Source organism: Hippocampus zosterae, chromosome 3 (genome assembly GCF_025434085.1).
Source record: "Hippocampus zosterae strain Florida chromosome 3, ASM2543408v3, whole genome shotgun sequence".
Taxonomy (NCBI): Eukaryota; Metazoa; Chordata; class Actinopteri; order Syngnathiformes; family Syngnathidae; genus Hippocampus; species Hippocampus zosterae.
The window spans coordinates 28,077,000-28,096,684 of NC_067453.1; the positions used below are offsets into that span (position 1 = coordinate 28,077,000).

The window sequence follows — 19,685 nt, forward strand, 5'->3', positions numbered from 1 at the left end:
ATTACAAGACATTCATAGGACATGTGTGACAGTTGTCACCTAAACCAAAGAGAAGACAAAATCAACATGAGCAAACATTGGCAAGGTCACGCCTCAATTATTCAAACATTGTAGCGTTCTTAGGAAAACAAGACACACGCACACTTCTGACATGTCAATCGTTCAGTGAAGCCTCATGAAGTCAATGGGTGTTAGACAAAGGTTTGGTGTCAAAGTGCCTCTTGAACGTGATGAACAGGGAACTTTACCTTTTCAAACTTCAACAAAACAAATGCTACATAAACACTCAGTCAAATTAGTCACTGGATTTGGCAAAAAAAAAAGAAAACAAAAGACCAATGTTGAAAATTAGCTTAGCTAGCAAGCAACAGGCACTGGTAGCTACTGCACATTGTACGTAAGGTAGCTTGCATTGCAACTAGAACTATAAACAGCTATGGTGTGAACTTTGGCCGAGAAGGTATCGAAATTGTTATTTAGAGGTCATTTAGAAGCTGTCTTTAAAGCAGATGTACTGTCGTGTCAGCAGTTGCACATTTATGTTTAATATGAAACACATGGCTTTAGTCTTAACAGATTTGGTGGTGGTGGCCTGACTAAACACTGGCTCTCCAAACGACTAGATTCGCTGGTGTGCAACTTTCTCAACAGATACAATGTTTCTGCTTGTATGGGCCAATTATTAAGGCATCTCAAGTCAATATTTACTGTATCCATATACTGTACTGTATTCACATGGATACAGTATACATAGATGTGTATATATTAGTATGTAGTAGACATGTATACTGTATACAAACACAAAGGACCCCTTCCATCTCGCAGAGCAAAAATACGTGTATAATTGTGGCCCAATATAAATTGCACTGGAAAACAGGGATAACCCTCCAATAAGCATTTCAGGGAAAACAGGGGTGGCTCCCCCCAAAAATATTTTCTTTTTAAGAACCCCTGCACCCCCCCAAAAAAAACTTTGCGAATAGGTGAATCTGCAGGTGCTGAACCGTACGCACAGTATGTGGTGGTCCACTGTATACATACACTCTCTATATAAATATGTGTATATTCTTATACAGTGTGATGTATAATGTATACTAGTGGTGCGCCGATCGACCTTTCGTGATTGGCCACTTTCCGTGGAAAAGTCCATGATCGTCATTTCGATTAATGCCTTTCAATGCCATCGCATAACCTGATCAACTGCAACTTGTATTTTGCAGCCTACGCTAACTTTCCTGAATATTGCGCATTGCAGACCATACCAGAAATGCAATCATAATCATTTTAAAATAATGCTCTGGTTGTGAATAATAAAGGGATGGAAATTTGGATAGAATTGTTTTTTTTTAAATTTAATTAATCAATTCGTTGCCGGTAAATCGATTTTTAAAATAACTTAGTGAAGCAGCTCTGAAATTGAAAACCGTGCAGCTAATCCGTTTGATCAGCATTGTACTTGGCCAATCTCACCACGGATGAGGGGGTATCGGAATCAATGGCATAAAACCTTGATCGGAAAGCCACTACTGTAGACTAATATCGACATCTCTATGTATACCGTATTCATGTCCATGTATACCGGACACACATTGTGTATATATATACACCTATGCAACCGCGCATGCACACACATTCACACACTCGCAGTGAATACAAACGCAATGCTTCAAGTAACAAAAGACAGTGTTAGTATAGGGTTGTCCAACCCCCGGTCCATGTGAGCCCCTACCCAAGATGTTTTCGATGTCTCCCTCCTCCAACGTACCGGATTCAAATGATCAGCTCATTGGCAAGCTCTGAGAATCTTGACAACGATCCTGATCATTTGAATCTGGTGTGTTGGAGGAGGGACACGTCGAAAACATCCTGGACAGTGTGGGGTGGGGTGGGGGGGGGGGGGGGGTTCGGGTGGGGCTCGAGGGGTGGATTTTGATATCGCTGGTGTGGTAGGGTCTGACTGAAACCAGCAGTCCTTTTAATTTACCGGTCTTTCTTAAGCCTAATGTCTAATTGGAGTTGAAAAGCCTGTCAGAGCTCAATACGGTGTATAAAAATCAAACATCTGCAACATTCCTGTTTTTGAATGCTATTGAATCGCTGACCAATGAGTATAACTGCTTTGAAGGCTGCACTCTCTTTTTCCACACAGAACCAAAAGGAATAGATTTGCATATTCTCTTTCAAGAACCACAGCTAGGATTCAGTATTTTTCATTTCTGTGTTGTTCCGCCCTGCCTCCCTCTACTGGGACTCTGGGTCATTATTTCATGGTGGAAGAGGCTCGGAAGTAGGAGAGAAACTTAAAGCAGAGGCTCACTACAAAGTACCAGATGTTTCTAGCCATCTGAGATCGGGCAATGAAAATGCGCCAGATGAGCACCACTAGGATGGTGTTGAAACTGTAGCGGATATTCCTCAGCCTAGGAGAAAAAAAAAAAAGACAAATACTTTTGGAATTAGTATGCATGACGAGAAAACAAAAAAGACCACCAAAAAAAAAATATAATAAAATAAAAAGATAATTTGTTACCCCAATGCTGTTAGTAGAAGTTGCTGAAATAAATCACTGGAATGTACTTTCCAAAACACTAAATAAAATTTACAAGTTCAACCAGTCTACTAATCGGTCATTCATTTTGTGTTTGGTGGCAGAAATGCATGTTCAATGCAAAGCACACTTACTTGTTGAGGTGCTTGCGTGCGGCAGGCAGGCCTGACAGCTCTTCATTGAGGACATATTTTTTAGTGCCCATGCAGTAATTTTCCATGTACTCTGCCCAGTTCAGCTGCCGCACGTCGAAATTAAACACCTACAGCAACGAAATGGAGACATATGGCAGTGTATATGTATAGATGCAGTGGAAGAAGCAACATTTAAAAAAAAATGCAAAGTCAACTTTGCAAATCTAACATATAATCTTAGAAAATGAACTTATGCTTCGATATGGATATGTGGTATAGGAAGCATAATGTGGGAAAAGGAGAATCGCCTTTGTCAGGGCCGGAGAGCGGCCACAGTCACAGGCCAAACCGGCAGCTCCTCACCTCAAGCAGTGGACTATGAGCTACAAGTGGACTTGTGCAAGAAGCTCGAGTTCCCAGTCCACGTCACAACAACTCAGTATCTTCAAGGCAGGTGCGATTGTCTGAACTGACGGTTCTTGGCACGAGTGGAAGCGGTTAAAGAACCAGGAGCGAGTTGACGTCAAAAATGCGTGCCAATGCTACTGGAACACAAGCCGGGCTCTGATCAACCCTGGCTGGGTCATCTGAATGATGGGGTAATGATGTCGGAAGACCTGAAATCCCTGTTGATCTCGGCAACATCACTGATTATGTGTCCATGTATAACCATGTCCATGCGTCCATCCTGGGATGTTATCTCACGCTGTGTACTGTCAAATTGACAGCGACAAGGGAATTCACACACTTGCTTTAGTTCTTTTAGAAAGACTCCCTTTGACTCAATGTAGTGGCTTTTACATCAAATTATCTGCAATGCTGAATGTGTTTGGCATTGATTGCTGTAGTAACTTCTTATTGAAGTAACTCATTTCTTAAAGTGCCTGTCAAGTGAAATTAAAATGTCGTCCATTTGACAAACAAAAAAAAAAAGAGTTTTGCTAATAACTGTCAAATTAGAACAAGTCAAAAATGATACAAAATGAGGCTTCAAAATGATGAAAAATCAAGCCTTTGTCACCACTCTCAAAGATGTGGGGGTTTCGGCTGAAGACTGCATGGGGCCAGATCTGGCCCCCGGGCTTTGACTTTGACACCTGTGCTTTAAACTGCTAACAAGCGTGAATGGTTGTTATCTACATGTGCCCCACGATTGACTGGTAACCAGTTGAGGGTGTCCCCCACCTGCTGCCGAAGACAGCGGAGATAGGCTCCAGCACGTAGGTGTTACCCTCGTGAGGAGAAGCAGATCAGAAAATGGCTGGGTGGATAAATTGCGGTAGAGTATCAAGGATTTAAGAATCCTACATCCAGGTGAAAATGGCAGGAAAGTCACAGGCAAGGATCAATATGTTAATGTGGACTGCGCTTCTGCAGCACTGAATTTATCCAGACACAACATAAATAAATACATGGATAAAATATACACATTTACAGTATGTTTAAAAAAAAAATTGAGGTGATTGCAATTTGGAAATTGCATTCCACGGCATTGCAATGTTTATTTGAATTTGATTCATTCTTCTGCCTTACTTTGAGGACTCAAATAAGTTCATTCATTCATTCATCTTCCAAGCCGCTTGATCCTCACTAGGGTCGCGGGGGGTGCTGGAGCCTATCCCAGCTGTCTTCGGGCAGTAGGCGGGGGACACCCTGAATCGGTTGCCAGCCAATCGCAGGGCACACAGAAACGAACAACCATTCGCACTCACACTCACACCTAGGGACAATTTAGAGTGTTCAATCAGCCTGCCACGCATGTTTTTGGAATGCGGGAGGAAACCGGAGCACCCGGAGAAAACCCACGCAGGCCCGGGGAGAACATGCAAACTCCACACAGGGAGGCCGGAGCTGGAATCGAACCCGGTACCTCTGCACTGTGAAGCCGACGTGCTAACCACTGGACTACCGGGCCGCCCTGACTCAGTAAAATAAGATCGCCTCATAATTCCTTTTCACGAACGGATGTTTGTTGAATGGCAAACACTTCGAAATTATTTTGATGAAAACATTACCACACGGTAGATTACCGTCTGCCAACTAGCGTACTTTGCTCCAAGAGTGGCGTCAGGATACACGTGACAGTGGGTGGATATCTGTCTGTCCGTCTATGATTCTCTTACCTTTTTATCCTCTGGGGTCATGTGGGCCATCAACATGGCTACGTTGTCGGTGCTCCACACCCAAGAGTGACTCGTGAAATATTCCAGAACCATCATGGCTCTATGAAGGCGAGTGATCGTCTTCATCATCCTTTTAGTGAGAAAGTGAAGGTGAGGTGTAGAATTAAGATTCAAAAGGGTTGATTATGGGATACAGAGCAGGGGAGCAGATTGTTGACATAATTCAGAGAGGGGTCAGAGAGTCAAAGCGAGGCGGCGTGAAGAAAGACAGCAAGCTGTGTAATAAGGCGTCTGGAGCGTGAACAAAAGCGCGATTGTGAAGAAAGGAAAATAACGGGAGGTCAGTTGTTGCCAGGCGAGGATCAGAAAAGTGTTTTAGTAGGATTGCTGTTACTTGTAGATGAGATCCAGTTGAGAGAGGGTGTCATGAGTATGTGCATGCAGAATCTACTTCCGGATTATTTGCGTACAATGGCAATGACTTCCAGGGTGCGAGGAGTGATTTGTTTTGAAAGAAAGTCATTTCAACTAGACAGTGGTACGCATCTGTATGCCCTAAATAGCCTCAAGCTATCTTCGCCTTCAATTCAAATTGTCCCCAATCCTCTTTGGTACATCAGACAATCCAATTGGTTCATTGGTTAACGCGTGTATGATAATTAGGACACAGTTGGTTGACATTTTATTGCCACTTAAGTGCGGATTCAGAAGTTAGTAGTTTTGAGGCTGCCATGACATTTCGGGCATTGTTTTTTTTTTTTTTTTTTTGGTATACCACTGTTCTCATCAAACTACAACAAGTTATATAAAGTATGATGATGTCAAACAATAGTGGGTCAAACTTTTGCGCATTTTCTATTTGCAGAAAACGTCACCCATGAAGAGAATCCAATTCATATGAAAGATATACAGTATGTGAGTTGTTTTAAGGACGTATGCATGTTGCAATCAATCACAGTGTTGAAAATAGAACAGCAAAACTACTTGTGGCGAGAAAAACAAAAATGGAATGATCTGAGCCTTCTAATCACTTAGGAACTAAGTCAGTTTAAGTGCTTCAAAATTGACATGATGAAGACTCAGATTCCATCCGGTGAAGCAAATGAGTCAAATGCGATGAGCTGAATGCATTTTCAAGCAGCCCGTTGAGCCGAAGATTGCTGTTGCTAACAAGCCTAAACCGGAAACATTTTAACCAAACTCGTTTCATTCACCTGAATCCAATTTGACATTTTTAGTGTGGAGATTTACTTCACTTATCTGCAAAATCCACGATTCAAAATGCCACTTGTAAATAATAACTCCACACACCCAAAAAAATCCAATAAAAACTGCATTTTGGATACGTCATTTTGTTATGCTGCAAGCCTGTGTCAAAATCTGAACATCAGCAAAAGTGACAAAAGTAGAGAGAAGAGCCTTGGTGGGAGAAGGAACCAATAACTCACAATTGAGTTCCTCTGGGGAGCTTTGTGAAAGGTCCAGACCTGGATTGGGCAAGCAGAGATTGCTGCCTGGGTTCCAGCAACTACCGTGTACACCCGAGAACTAAAGCCAAAAAGTTGAATCTTGGTGTCATCAGACCATCTAGCAGGTGGGTTCTGTTAAAAAGTCCTGATTGATACTTCAGGAAAAAGAAATAAAAGTGTGACAAAGTGACAAAAACTGACATTTTCAATGTCTTGGGTCATTCCACAGATAGTTCAATTGAATTTCGGCCTGGACTCTTCATAATAGCGCAGTTTTGTTCTCAACCATTTGGAGGACGTTTGGCTGAAATTTGTTTTGGAGGACATGTGACTTACAGCTAAGACTTCCAGACACTGGGCCACACAATTCACTCCAGATGACTTTCATTTTCTTGAGAGTTCCTATGTCAGAAAAGCAGCCCCAAAACAACCTCCTTGCTTCACTTTTCTTTTTTTTTTTTGCTTTGTGTGCTTCATTTTTGCATCTGTAAACAGCAAGCCGATATGTTTTGACTCAACTGTTCAAAGAACACATTCCCAGAAGATGAGGCTTGTTGTTGTGTTTGGCACCGAACAGTGTCAGGTTAGGGGCATTGTGTCTATTTATTTATTTTTTGTAAGACTAACTTTGTACATGTGTGCATTTTATGGATTTCTTAATAAGTACAAAATGCTTCGATTCATTAAGGGCATATTTTATCATGTGCTGATGTCAAAAAGAGGGTGCGCTGGTGCGCTTCTTTTTTGGCTGTGCAGATCCTCTCATCGACTGAAGTGTGCTTCCATGCCGCCATATAATGTACGCACTCGAGGTGGAGTGACCTTAAAATCAGTCGAGCGTGCTCCGAGTGTGTACAATGGTCTATGGGCTCTCAAAGGCAAAATATCACCCTCATTAGTTCGGTTGTGAGTCATTTCACAGCCGCTGACTTCGAATGATGACTCGCACAGGCCGACCGGGATGACTTGTGTTGTGCCGCAGAGCTCACGTACTCTCACACCAAGAGTGTGCAGCAACTGTCTATGTGCGTCCCTAATACGTTACAACAGGGTTGTCCAAAGTCGATCCTGGAGGGCCGCTGTGCTGCCGGTTTTCCAGCTCTGGACCGATTTTAGACACCCCTGCGTTACAATGACAGCCTAATGTTGACATTGTATCATATTACTTTGTGAAAAAGTACCATATTTTAAAGATTATAAATCACAGGGTTTTTTTTTTTCATAGTTTGGCCGCTGGTGAGATTTATACTCTGGAGCGATTGATGTGTGAAAGGATTAACACATTATCATTTCACGGTATTTTCACAAACCATAAGAGGGTGGTTCTTAACCTGGGTTCGATCGAACCCAAGGGGCTCGGTGAATCGGTCTCAGGGGTTCGACGGAGCCTCTGACATGGACGTTAAGACACACCGACTCAACATGTCAATTAGTTATGATATGCCCGCTATGCCATCACTGGCTGCAGTTGATCACATGACATTGCTTGTCCAATCAGTTAAGTGGGAAATTTAGTTTGCTAAATAGTCACCGTGTGACTGTCGTGATAGTGCGTCATACAATTTTTAAAAAACTATACTTAGGTTGTCCACTGCCTACTGCCCGAAGACAGCTCTAGCACCCCCCGCAACCCTTGTGAGGATAAAGCCGATTGGAAAATGGATGGATGGATATACCTGTACTTAGGCCATGTAATTTTATTTACGTTTTTCTGTTTTTAACAAATGTGTTTTTTTTAATGTCTTGAATTTGTAAAAAATAATTTCATTCTTCACTAATGAAGGGGGGCGGCCCGGTAGTCCAGTGGTTAGCACGTCGGCTTCACAGTGCAGAGGTACCGGGTTCGATTCCAGTTCCGGCCTCCCTGTGTGGAGTTTGCATGTTCTGCGTGGGTTTTCTCCGGGTACTCCGGTTTCCTCCCACATTCCAAAAATATGCATGGCAAGCTGATTGAACACTCTAAATTATCACTAGGTGTGAGTGCGAGCATGGATGGTTGTTTGTTTCTGTGTGCCCTGCGATTGGCTGGCGACCGATTCAGGGTGTCCCCGCTTACTGCCCAAAGACAGCGGGGATTGCCTCCAGCACCCCCCGCGACCCTAGTGAGGATCAAGCGGCTCGGAAGATGAATGAATGAATGAACTAATGAAGGGTTTGGTACCACAAACACCACTGTTCTAAGTAGTCTGTAATTGAGCCACACACACATGACACTGGCGATATTTTCAAAATGGATCTCTATGGAATTCATGTCTGATGAAAACCATGACCCGGGAATTGGGGCCACGAGAGAGTTGATTGAATCACTCGGCGATGGTGGTTGCACACACATTTCCAGTTCATGCATAGCGGGTGTGTCTGAAGTCTGGACGGGAGAATCGCAGCACAAGGAATTGACATAAGCGCTAATGGGTGACTATGCCCCTAATTTACTTGAACAGGTCCATATTAACAAGTGTGAAACCTTTTTTTTCCCGGAAAAAGCACCGTGGCCGTGACCGTTTAGATCGCGTCATACCCCAGTTTCAATAACTCATCTTGCACTCCAAATAAAGTGAATTATTTTAGCATAGGTTTGCAACATAACTAATATTTAACAAATTCAAGAGTACTTGAATACACCATATTAATATTAGCCAAGGGACACACTGTACCAAGTCTATCTGACTGAACGTGCGACGCGGTTTTTGTGCAAAAACTGGGCCAGACTACCGAGGAGAGGAAAAAGTGGACACACAACCTTACCGAGGCTTTTGGCCTTTCAGCCCGAGATAGAAGTCATAGAGGAGAGCTGGCAGCGTGTGGCTGACAAGTGTCCAGTACTGATTAGTAAAGGGGTTGGAGCGGAGATTGACATTGGGCCTTCTGAAGGCTTGCTCTAAAGGATTGGTCTTGAAGGTCATGTTTATACAGTTCTCTGTAGGAGAAAGACATGACAAACACGAAGGAGAAAAATAGGAGGCCATTTATAATCTACTCCTGTGCTTCCTGAAGGATACACCGAATTGCGTCACGCTATTAACAATGTTAGCTTGTTAAGAGCATCCATGCAGTGAACATCTGAAGCTCAGATGATTTCTGAAATGAAAACAGGGTGAATGAAATGCTCCTAAAGTCACTGTGACAAATCCAGGAGCGAAGCAAGACGGTTGAAAAAAAAAAAAAAAAAAGCATCAAAACCTCGGTTGGGTTTCCAAAGGCAAAGCCACATGTATAGGCCAACTTTCAACCATTTATTGAGGCTGAACTGAGATGACCCAGATAGGTGTCCATTCTATTTGGAAACTCAACCGGGACTTAACCATTGCTCGTGGTAAAATGTAAGCGTGCATAAACCAGTGAGAACCCCCACGTAAGCAGAGGAGCACCTGAGTTATACATTCTTGAAATGACAAGCATTGCATTACACATGAACAGCACAGCTTTAAGATGATACCACACTGACAAGGAATTTAAGCAGCAGAAAGGTCTGTGTGTGTGGAGGGAGGTTTCTGGGGCATTTTGGAAAAAAGGAGTTGGCCAGGAAAGCCCGATACGGCGAGAGAATGAGGTTACCTGGGTTCACGTCCAATCAGCCTGAGGTACACATCGTACAAGAAGGCTGGAGCCTTGTGACTCACAGCGATCCAGTACTGATTGATTAGGTGATTGGATGTGAGATTAACATTGGGCCGTCGGAAGGCCTGATCGAGAGGGTTCCTCTTGAACGTTGATATTACATGGTATTCTAAAAAAACAAAAGTAATCGACAAGGAGTGTAAGATGTGTTGTATCATTTTTAGAGTTTTGTCTGGAGCTGTGCCATATGCAGGGATGGCAATGGCTAGTGATGAAAAAAGCGGAAAGGGGCGTGGCCTGGACAGGGCAACCGATCACAACAAGTAAGACATCATACACGTCCAATCGCAGGGCTGTTTACAATCGGAAGATGGAAAGACTGATCGGGAGAGCTCTTGAAAACTCGACGATAAGGTACCTGACCCCCCCCCCTAAAATTTTCAACGCATTTAGACGATTCACAAAAATGATCAATTTAAGAAACAAAATGGCGGATTTCCGCGTATCCGCGGAAAATTGCCATCCCTGCATATGTAATTAGTTGGGTTGTTTTAAAAAAAAAAATGCAAATTCACTTTTTACTTTCAATTTAACCAATTTGTAACATGGAGATGTAACAAGTTTCCACCCAGCATTTGCGAGGACAAGCATTTCAGCGCTTTGTTTTGTTCCAGTTTCAATTAAAATATTCCAGGACTATTGTTTCCGTTCTGGATACAACTGTTATTTTCAATTCTCAACATAGTGGATGCTCGGACAAAATATAGGACTCGCTGTTACTGCCTCGAGGATCTTATGAATTTTGTCAGAGGTCATTGGACTGTCTTTTCAATAAAAATGAAAATGTGGATAATGGATGCCGTTTTGATTATGTTTGATTTTATGGTGGTCCCGTCTTACATGATGGGAGAATTGTTCTTATAATTCAAAAAAAATAATAATAATAAATCACATTTCTTTAACACTAGCATTTTAAATAAAACTCAAAGTTGTATCCTGCTTTAAATAATTGCATTTACTGTTAAGAAGCTTTTTGGAATGATTTTTAAGAATTCACAATAAAGACCAAAAAGACTTAAATAAGACTTACTAAAACACTGCATACATGCAAATGTGTCGCGCTTAATTCATGTGTCCAGATGGTAGGATAGTTTAATGACACCACTAACTGCTATGTGTAAACCAAAACAATGTTAGTGTAATATTTAAAGCCATGGAAGTAACCCTGGACACGTTTCAGACGAAGATTTCAACTTTACAACATTTAACAATGACTAATTAATTAATTTAGCCAGAATCCACAGGAAACAGGCAAACAAATGTTCCCTGGTTGGTTGAGGCCAGTGGAGAAGATATTGTGCACAATTTGAAAAATCCATGACAAGTTTCTCTCATCTAGACCGACAACACCGCTGTTGTCGGTCTAGTCGGCTGTTTTAGGCTATTTAGATAACATTAGAGAGACATACCAACTTCTCCCCAGCGAAATGGGTTGATGCCACCAGTCGTGCAGTTGTAAACCAGGATGGATTTGGGCCTACAATGAGACAGCAACTTTAATTACAAGCACTCTGTGAACATTTTTCGTACACCTTTTCCAAAAATGTGAATATACAACCAAGTTCACAACTGGCCTGATTTAATAGGATCCCAAGTTCAGGAGCAGATACTAAATTCCGTATTCACTCGCACAGATCGCGTGCACGGCAAGTGTGCATTTTCCATGCGCTCAATAATGATTTTTTACTACAATCCTATATAGTGAGAGTTAAATTCTGGGTTAACTCACGAACAAAATGTGCATGTAGGTTGCTCTAATGATTTTCACAGTGGAGCACTCGGGAGAGCATAGAAAATATAAAATGAAGTTTGAAGTAATGCAAGTGGTCAGTGGAAGTGGCAAAAAACAAATGAGAGAAAAAAAAATCACCCTGATAATTTGGGACCAGCCAGCAACCGCATAAAAGCCATGTTGTTTGTTTGATTGAACTTGCCCCAAGTTCTTGGCAATAGGATACTACTGTCCATCCTGTGTGGTTACAACACCACAAAAATGATCTCGGAGTAACCAGTACTAGTCCACTAGGGTTGGACGATGAATCAAATTTAAATGATGAGCTCGAGTTTGGCTTCTCTCATTCCTTAAAATGTAATAATCGAAGAAAAGCAATTAAGGTGTACAACGGAGTGGTGCCTTTACAAGTTCCCGACGTTGGGAACATACCCTAACGAACTCGAGGTTCTGTTTTTTTTTTTTTATTGCGATTATTTCAGCATATTCTTATTTTACTTCTTGCTCATTTTTCCCCTTGGTCTCTTTTCTAAATAAATTCAAATTTGAGTTTAAGAATTCATGGAATTTTCTTTTGCTCAAAATTTGAGGATACTTTTTTTTTTCTTGTCATACCCATTTCCACGTAACTTGGCACGAAATACAATCCCGAAATCCCAGGTTAGCCTGAAGTAGGTTGTGTGTATTTTGATTTCTGATTTTCACGGAGCGCTGGAATGACCCAGACATGAGCGGAGTTTCATCATAGGTGATAATGCACGACTCCTTCCTGTGACTGGCTTCAAGTCAGCCCTAAATTCAGGGGTGTCCAAAATGGGTCCGCAAGGATCGATGTCCTGCCTGGCTGCCATCCATCTCCCTCTGCTGATTCAAGTGGTCAAGATTGTTTTCTTGCTTCTTCAGAGCTTGCTGATGAGTTGATGCTTTGAATCAGGTTTCAGAAGGGAAAGACGGAAAACAGGCAGGACAGCGGCCCTTGAGGATCGACTCTGGATATCCCTGCCGTAAATCATTCAGAAGCTCCAAAGTTGCATCGTTGACTAGACTGTGATGTACAGTAAAATTTTTGATTGTAGCATTTCAAAAATGTTTACATGAGCGGAAAACATCCATTTTGCCTACTGCCGCTCATTTTGCAGCTTTTCAATTCCTGTAATAGTTCTGGACAACGATGCAGTTTGCTCCAGTCTGAAATATTTACATTTTTTAAAGATTTAATTTCAAGATGCAAAATAAACCATTGCAATTTGTCTCAGGGTTGAAAAATCACATTGCGTGTTTTTAACCCTTGAAAAATTCACTTGTAGTCAAAAAGCATGCAAAATGAACTGTCGTAATGTTCCACATTTGGCAGACTCACTCCTCTGTTCATACATTTGCCTCCATATCTAATCGGGTGAGCAATCAAGTTTGCAGCAGCTTTTTTTTTTGTTTTTTTTGGCCGGTGCAATCCTTCAGTAAATCCAACCCAATTGCTGAGTTACCAACCTGTTCTTTTGTTGTGATCCAGAATACCAGGCAGCAGCCAGTGTCGCATTGATGACGACATCTACAGGTACCAAGTCAGCCACTGCGTCATTAGATGCTCTCATTGTACGTAGGATCCCTTTACCTGCCTAAGGAGAGATAAAAATTTATGAAAACATCTATTGATCTCAAAATTCAAATACAGGCTACGTAAGGCCTGTAGTTAAGATGTTCTCTTAACTACCAAAGGATTTAGTAAAAAAAAAAAATTCTTGTCACACTTAAATGCTTCTGATAATCAATTTTAATATTCATTCATTCATTCATTCATTCATCTTCCGAGCCGCTTGATCCTCACTAGGGTCGGTGGGGGTGCTGGAGCCTATCCCAGCTGTCTTCGGGCAGTAGGCGGGGGACACCCTGAATCGGTTGCCAGCCAATCGCAGGGCACACAGAAATGAACAACCATTCGCACTCACACTCACACCTAGGGACAATTTAGACTGCCACGCATGTTTTTGGAATGTGGGAGGAAACCGGAGCACCCGGAGAAAACCCACGCAGGCCCGGGGAGAACATGCAAACTCCACACAGGGAGGCCGGAGCTGGAATCGAACCCGGTACCTCTGCACTGTGAAGCCCACGTGCTAACCACTGGACTACCGGGCCGCCCAATTTTAATATCTCTCAAAGAAATGCAAGTCAATACTAAATGCCATTTTCCATTTATTATATTTTTCTTAATTGTATTTAGGAAGGGGAAAACGATTAACACTAAAATCTGTCCGTCTTTGGAAAAGTAACTGTCCCCTTATTAAATCATCAGTCAACTGTGTTGAATGAACCCCTTGAGGGACAGTGGTTACTACAGTGAACAGCCTACCATGATATCAGGTTACAGGGTGCCTGAAAGGGTTTACCACCGTTTTTGGAAAGCCAAATTCAAAAAATAGTACCTGTTAGACAAAGTGGAGTATATATCTATTTAAAAAAAAAAAAAAGAAAATTTAATAAAGGCACCGTGCAATGATCAAAAGAAATTCAAGAACAAATGACAAAAAGTGAGTGTAATTTATATGTCAAGGAATGGTTACAAAGCCATTTGGAAGGATTTGGGGTTCCAGCAAACCTCAGTAGGTGTTTGGATTTTGGCTTCCTTTGATGAATAAAATCTGTATTTTTAAACTACAGTTTCTATTTAATTAGGATGTTTTTGTGTGAGCCACAGTATGAAAAGTGGTTCAACGATTCGAAACTGGTGCAGCAGTAAATAAGCAAAATATAGGAATAAAAATCAGAATGGAGGCAAATACTATTTGATTTATTGTATATTGCTTGAAAAAAAAAAAACAACAAAAAACCCAAAGCTTTAAATTTAGAAAATGTTCTGTCAAGGAGAGTGCATATCTCCAGTAAAAGACGATGCAATAGATATTTAGGTACATACAAAGGAGGCTACGGTTGGCTTCAAGACTGGTGCATTTTAAAATGGAACGATTTCATTCCGGTTCGATTAAATCAAAACCGATTTTCCAATTCAAACCGTTTTTGTTACACCCCTAGTTCTGTCTATTAAGAGTGGTAAAAACATTGCTCCCATTCAAAGCACTTTCTCCAAAATCTGCAATGTGTTTGTTCCACTGATGAATGATAAAACAAACCGTTACCATATTCCTCCCAGCACTTACCGCAATGAATATTCCGCTAGGTCCATTAAAATTATCAATCCAACCCTGAAACAGTGCAGAGAAGTAACACATTATTATTATTGTAGATGCTGAATTACACATACAATACACAATACAATATTGACCTTCTACAGTATATGGGCTTTGAATTGGAAGGAAAATATTTCAACAAAAACTCACGGGAAAAGGTTCTTTCCAGCTGGCACCAACGATGGAGGGTCTTACAATAGCAACGTTGAGGTCGCCGGCCTCCTGCTGCACCAGATACTCGGCTAATGCTTTTGTGTAGGTATAAGTGTTGGGTCGTTGACCAATCAGTTTGGGGGTCAGAACCGACACCAGTTCATCGTCCATCCAACTAGGAACAGAATTAAGACATGCAAGGGTTTCTAGTTACCATCAGAGGTTTACGTAGGGTCAGCATGCCACGAATACGAATACGGTTGTAGACGTTCCAAATGAATTAATGTGGTTGGTTGGAATGTGCTGTACATGAGAGCGCATGTCCAAAGTCCACGAGTGTGGAAAGTCCATGACTGACCTCATCTTAATTTTCAATATTTAAGATATCCTTTATTCGTCCCACACTGGGGAAATTTACAGCCTCCAGCAGCAAGAATGTATGTAGAAAGAAGAAAGGAGAAAGAGAAAAAAAAAAACAACAAACATCTTTCAATTAAATACAATATGAACACAAAATGGATAAATCGCAGTACTATTTACAATTTTCCTTCACATCATTTAATTATTATTATTATTATGATTGTTATTTTATATTCATCAGCCTGACAGCAGTCGGTAGGAACGAGCGTCGGTATCTCTCCTTCTTGCAGCGCGGGTGTAACAGTCTCTGGCTGAAGGAGCTACCAAGTGCTGTCAGGGCGGGCTGGAGGGGGTGGGAGGGACTGGCCATCATAGCTTTTAGCTTAGTTAGCATCCTTCTGTTGCCCACCTCCTCCAGAGTGTCAAGGGGGCAACCCAGGACAGAACTGGCCTTCCTGACCAGTCGCTCCAGTCTCTTTCTGTCCCGGGCCGAGATGCTGCCTGACCAGCAGACAATGCCGTAATGGATGGCCGAGGCCACCACCGAGTTATAGAACAAGATATAGAAGATTTATCATCTTGAATGTTCTTATCATCATCCAGCCTCAGTATCTGGTGTCAACAATTTCACGAAGCAATCAGGCATGTATTACCAATCAGGACCTAAAACTAATGGTTAACGCGTATCCCACAAAACTCAATGCAGCTCTTTGTAACGTTGGACTTTGACAGAAGTCCTATTAAGTACAGTCATGATTAGAAAGTGGCAATTCTTTGCCCAGCCGAGTCGCCACGTCGTGGGCTGATTAACTCGGAGTGGGGTAGCATTCTCCACATTGTGACATCACAATTTGGGAAATTTCTGAGCAGCTCTCTCAGAGTAGCAACATGACAAGAGTTCCCTAAAATGACACTGGCAGTCTGACACAATGATGAATACGGTTGGAATGGCCATTTCAAGTACAGTACAACGGAGTACAAATTTTGAAAGTGTTCCAAGTATACCAAGCTTTTTGTGTGTAAACATTGACCTCGTTGGCTAACGCTTTTGTGTTATATTGCCTATCAGTCCAAGTGCTCCAAAGAGCACAAATTACAGTAAAACAGTGTAACTGCACCATTTATTAGCATATCATAACAAAACGTCACACATTTTTGTAATTGGCCATGCCGAATAGCATTTTGAACGTATTTCTTATAACATAAGATATCCTTTATTCGTCCCACACTGGGGAAATTTACAGCCTCCAGCAGCAAGAATGTGTGTTAGACCCGCGCTGCAAGAAGGAGAGATACCGACGCTCGTTCCTACCGACTGCTGTCAGGCTGATGAATAAAAAATAACAATCATAATAATAATAATAATTAAATGATGTGAAGGAAAATTGTAAATAGTACTGCGATTTATCCATTGTGTTCATATTGTATTTAATTGAAAGATGTTTGTTGTTTTTTTTTCTCTCTTTCTCCTTTCTTCTTTCTACATACATTCTTGCTGCTGGAGGCTGTAAATTTCCCCAGTGTGGGACGAATAAAGGATATCTTATCTTATCTTAGAAAGAAGAAAGAGAAAAGAAACAACAAACATCTTTCAATTAAATTATGACAATTTAAGGGGCCTAATTATGATCCGCACTACCCCTTCCCCACAAAATTGTTTAAAAAAAAGAGGGGGGTGGTTTGGGTTGTTTTTATTCCCCAAAAGCAAAACAAACAAGCCAAGCTCTTCATCTTTGGACATAGTATATAAACCCACAATGTAGTTGTAATACAGACATTTTGAAATGAATTTGTCAGTCACAGCAATTTTTCACAACATTAGTTATGTAATTTCACAATACTTGATGAAGTTAGCTGAAATTTGGTATGCAGTTTCTTATAATGTGTGCTTTTATAAAGTTTGGGGCTATACTGTTCTCCTTGATGCAATAGATGCCTCAAGTTGTGACACCGTCCCGGTGAGAGTCTTTCATAACACCGACAAACCCTTGCATGAAGATCGTGCAAACCTGAAGACATTTTTATGAAACGTTAGCAACTTTTTTTCAATTTTTGATTAAGTCCAGAGCACCATGCGGAGCAATTTAACATATTAAGTTACAGGCAGTTGTTGAAGTGGTATATGCATAAGCACCTTAAATTTTATTTCATCCAACTGAATCAAAATTAGAAATTTAATTTAAAATGTATCATGTTCATTATTGATATTTATCACTCACAAAGAATGAATTATGACTTAATACCTGTTCTCTTTATTTTAACTTAGCATGAAAGAAATCCTAAAATGATTGTATTCTTCATAAGATTACTCAAGACACAGCAAATATTTTACTGAGAAGATGCAAGTCTTATTCATCTTCCTAACCGCTTGATCCTCACCTTTAAACATAGATTGAACATTCATTCATTCATATGCAAGTCTTATATTAATGCAAATTCATCATTTAATTTATCGTGCATATGGGTTCAATATGAACTTGTAATCTAGGGTTCATTCAAGCCGTTTGAAAGTGAGACATACTTCTTGGGTACTAATGTGAAGGTAATAAATGTTATACACAACGCTGAAAAATAAATTACTCAAATTACCTTTAACAATACATCATTTCATCAACAGGAGAATGCAATTTCTGGAGAAATTGTGTTTAAAGGCAAAGAGGCTCAATGAAAATTGAATGATATAGAATGACAGAATGGTATACAATGACCTGGAATGAGCACAGCAGGTCGAAAAGTGGAATGGTTTGAATTGTTCAGGAAAATGCAGAAAGTAGAGGATAAAAAAATATTCATTTCTGGCTTTTATTTTGACATTTTAAAAATGTGGTAGAAATAAGCTGAACAGTTTAAAGTTGGTTTGAATTAGTCAAAAAACATGGAAGAAAAACAATGTTTTTGCATTTATTTTAAAATATTGCAAGGAAGCAAGAAAGCTAGGAAACAAGGAACCTATGAAGCAAAGAAAGAAGAATGGCTGGGGATGGCTTCACAAGAGAATCAGGGTGTCCCCCGCCTACTGCGCGAAGACAGCTGGGATAGGCACCCTCCGCGACCCTAGTGAGGATTAAGCAGTTTGGACAATGGATGGATGGAGTTTAAAGCTGGAACATTTCCTTGATAGCTTATTTCACGTCGGGTGGATAAGCTGGCACTCCAGAGATCCAACTTTTATATACAAGAAACTAACTATATTGTACACCAGAAGAGCCCATTTGCCCGTTACTATGATACTAAGTCTATCACTGATATTAGTTGGGGGGGGGGGGGGCTGCTAAGGTTCTTGGTGTGAATGGACTTTTTAGTTATTTCGTTTGTTTTTTATATTTTAATTTTATATTTTAATTATATTAAAATTCTCCAAAAACATGTGTGTCATCTGCTAACATTGACGAGCTAGATTTGGTAAAAGTCAAATCGAACTTACTCCAGTGCATCAATGAGTTTGACATACTCCACTGGGGGAGGATAGACCATTTCCTCAATGAGCTCCCGATCACAGTTGGCGTAGGCTGTGGATACATGGATGAAGATTTCTAGATGCTTCATCTTATGGGCCAGAGTGAGCATCTTCTGAGTAGCCAAGACATTCAACTGCATTGCATCTCTAAGAGGAAAGTTTTAGAAAGGATACAAAGTTTAAAAAATAATAATAATTCGAAGATGACAATTAGAACAAGGTAAGCGGCTGCTGTCTCACAGAGCTGATCAGGACAGAACTATGGCATTAAATGGAGCTACTGCTTCAAGGCATGCAATATAATTCAATGACCGTATTTTCCGCACGAAAAGGCATACTGGATTATGAGGCGCACCTTCAATGAATTGTCTATTTTGTCATTTGTTTCAGATATTAAACGCACTGCATTATAAGGCGCAATGCATCCACTAGATGGAGCCACAGCTCTTCATTTGACTCGAGAGGCGTTCACGACCGACTCCCCAAAAAATAAATTAACGGTTATTTCAATGAAACTACGAAAATCAAAAACACAGTAATGCATCAAAACAGAAAATCAAGCGAGGAAATCACAAAATAACTTCTATAACCCCCCTAGAGAATTTATTTTGGCATCTCCTTGAGCATAGCTCCAATAGAAATATCAGCTGTTAGTAAAATGTAGGAGACTGGACTGTCTCAGAAGTGTTTGTTATTTATTCCTTTGTGTACTGTATTCACAAACGAATAAATAAATAAATCAAATTCATTCTGAAAGAAAAAGAATTTCTTTATAGAATTTATTTTGTGATTTCCTCGCTTGATTTTCTGTTTTGATGCATTATTTTCAATTTTTGTAGTTTCAATGAAGGAATCGTTCATTAACGTTTTTCCTAGGCGGACATGAACGCCTCTTGAGTCAAAGTA

General features: G+C 40.8%; 1 protein-coding gene across 3 annotated transcripts in view; it reads right to left on the reverse strand.

The window, feature by feature from the left end:
• Positions 1-19,685, reverse strand: part of far1 (fatty acyl CoA reductase 1) — a 30,585-nt gene continuing 10,900 nt past the window's right edge. For 2 of the 3 annotated variants that reach the window (XM_052062102.1, XM_052062100.1), the window contains exons 5-13: positions 18,747-18,926; positions 14,960-15,137; positions 14,780-14,824; positions 13,113-13,240; positions 11,302-11,369; positions 9,830-10,001; positions 4,806-4,935; positions 2,683-2,810; positions 1-2,420 (exon numbers count right to left, since the gene is read on the reverse strand). In XM_052062102.1, coding sequence (XP_051918062.1) covers positions 2,261-2,420; positions 2,683-2,810; positions 4,806-4,935; positions 9,830-10,001; positions 11,302-11,369; positions 13,113-13,240; positions 14,780-14,824; positions 14,960-15,137; positions 18,747-18,926 — 1,189 coding nt within the window. In that variant the 3' untranslated portion in view covers positions 1-2,260. Of the gene's footprint in view, positions 2,421-2,682; positions 2,811-4,805; positions 4,936-9,019; positions 9,192-9,829; positions 10,002-11,301; positions 11,370-13,112; positions 13,241-14,779; positions 14,825-14,959; positions 15,138-18,746; positions 18,927-19,685 lie in introns of all 3 variants that reach the window. The other variant, XM_052062101.1, reaches the window with a different exon arrangement.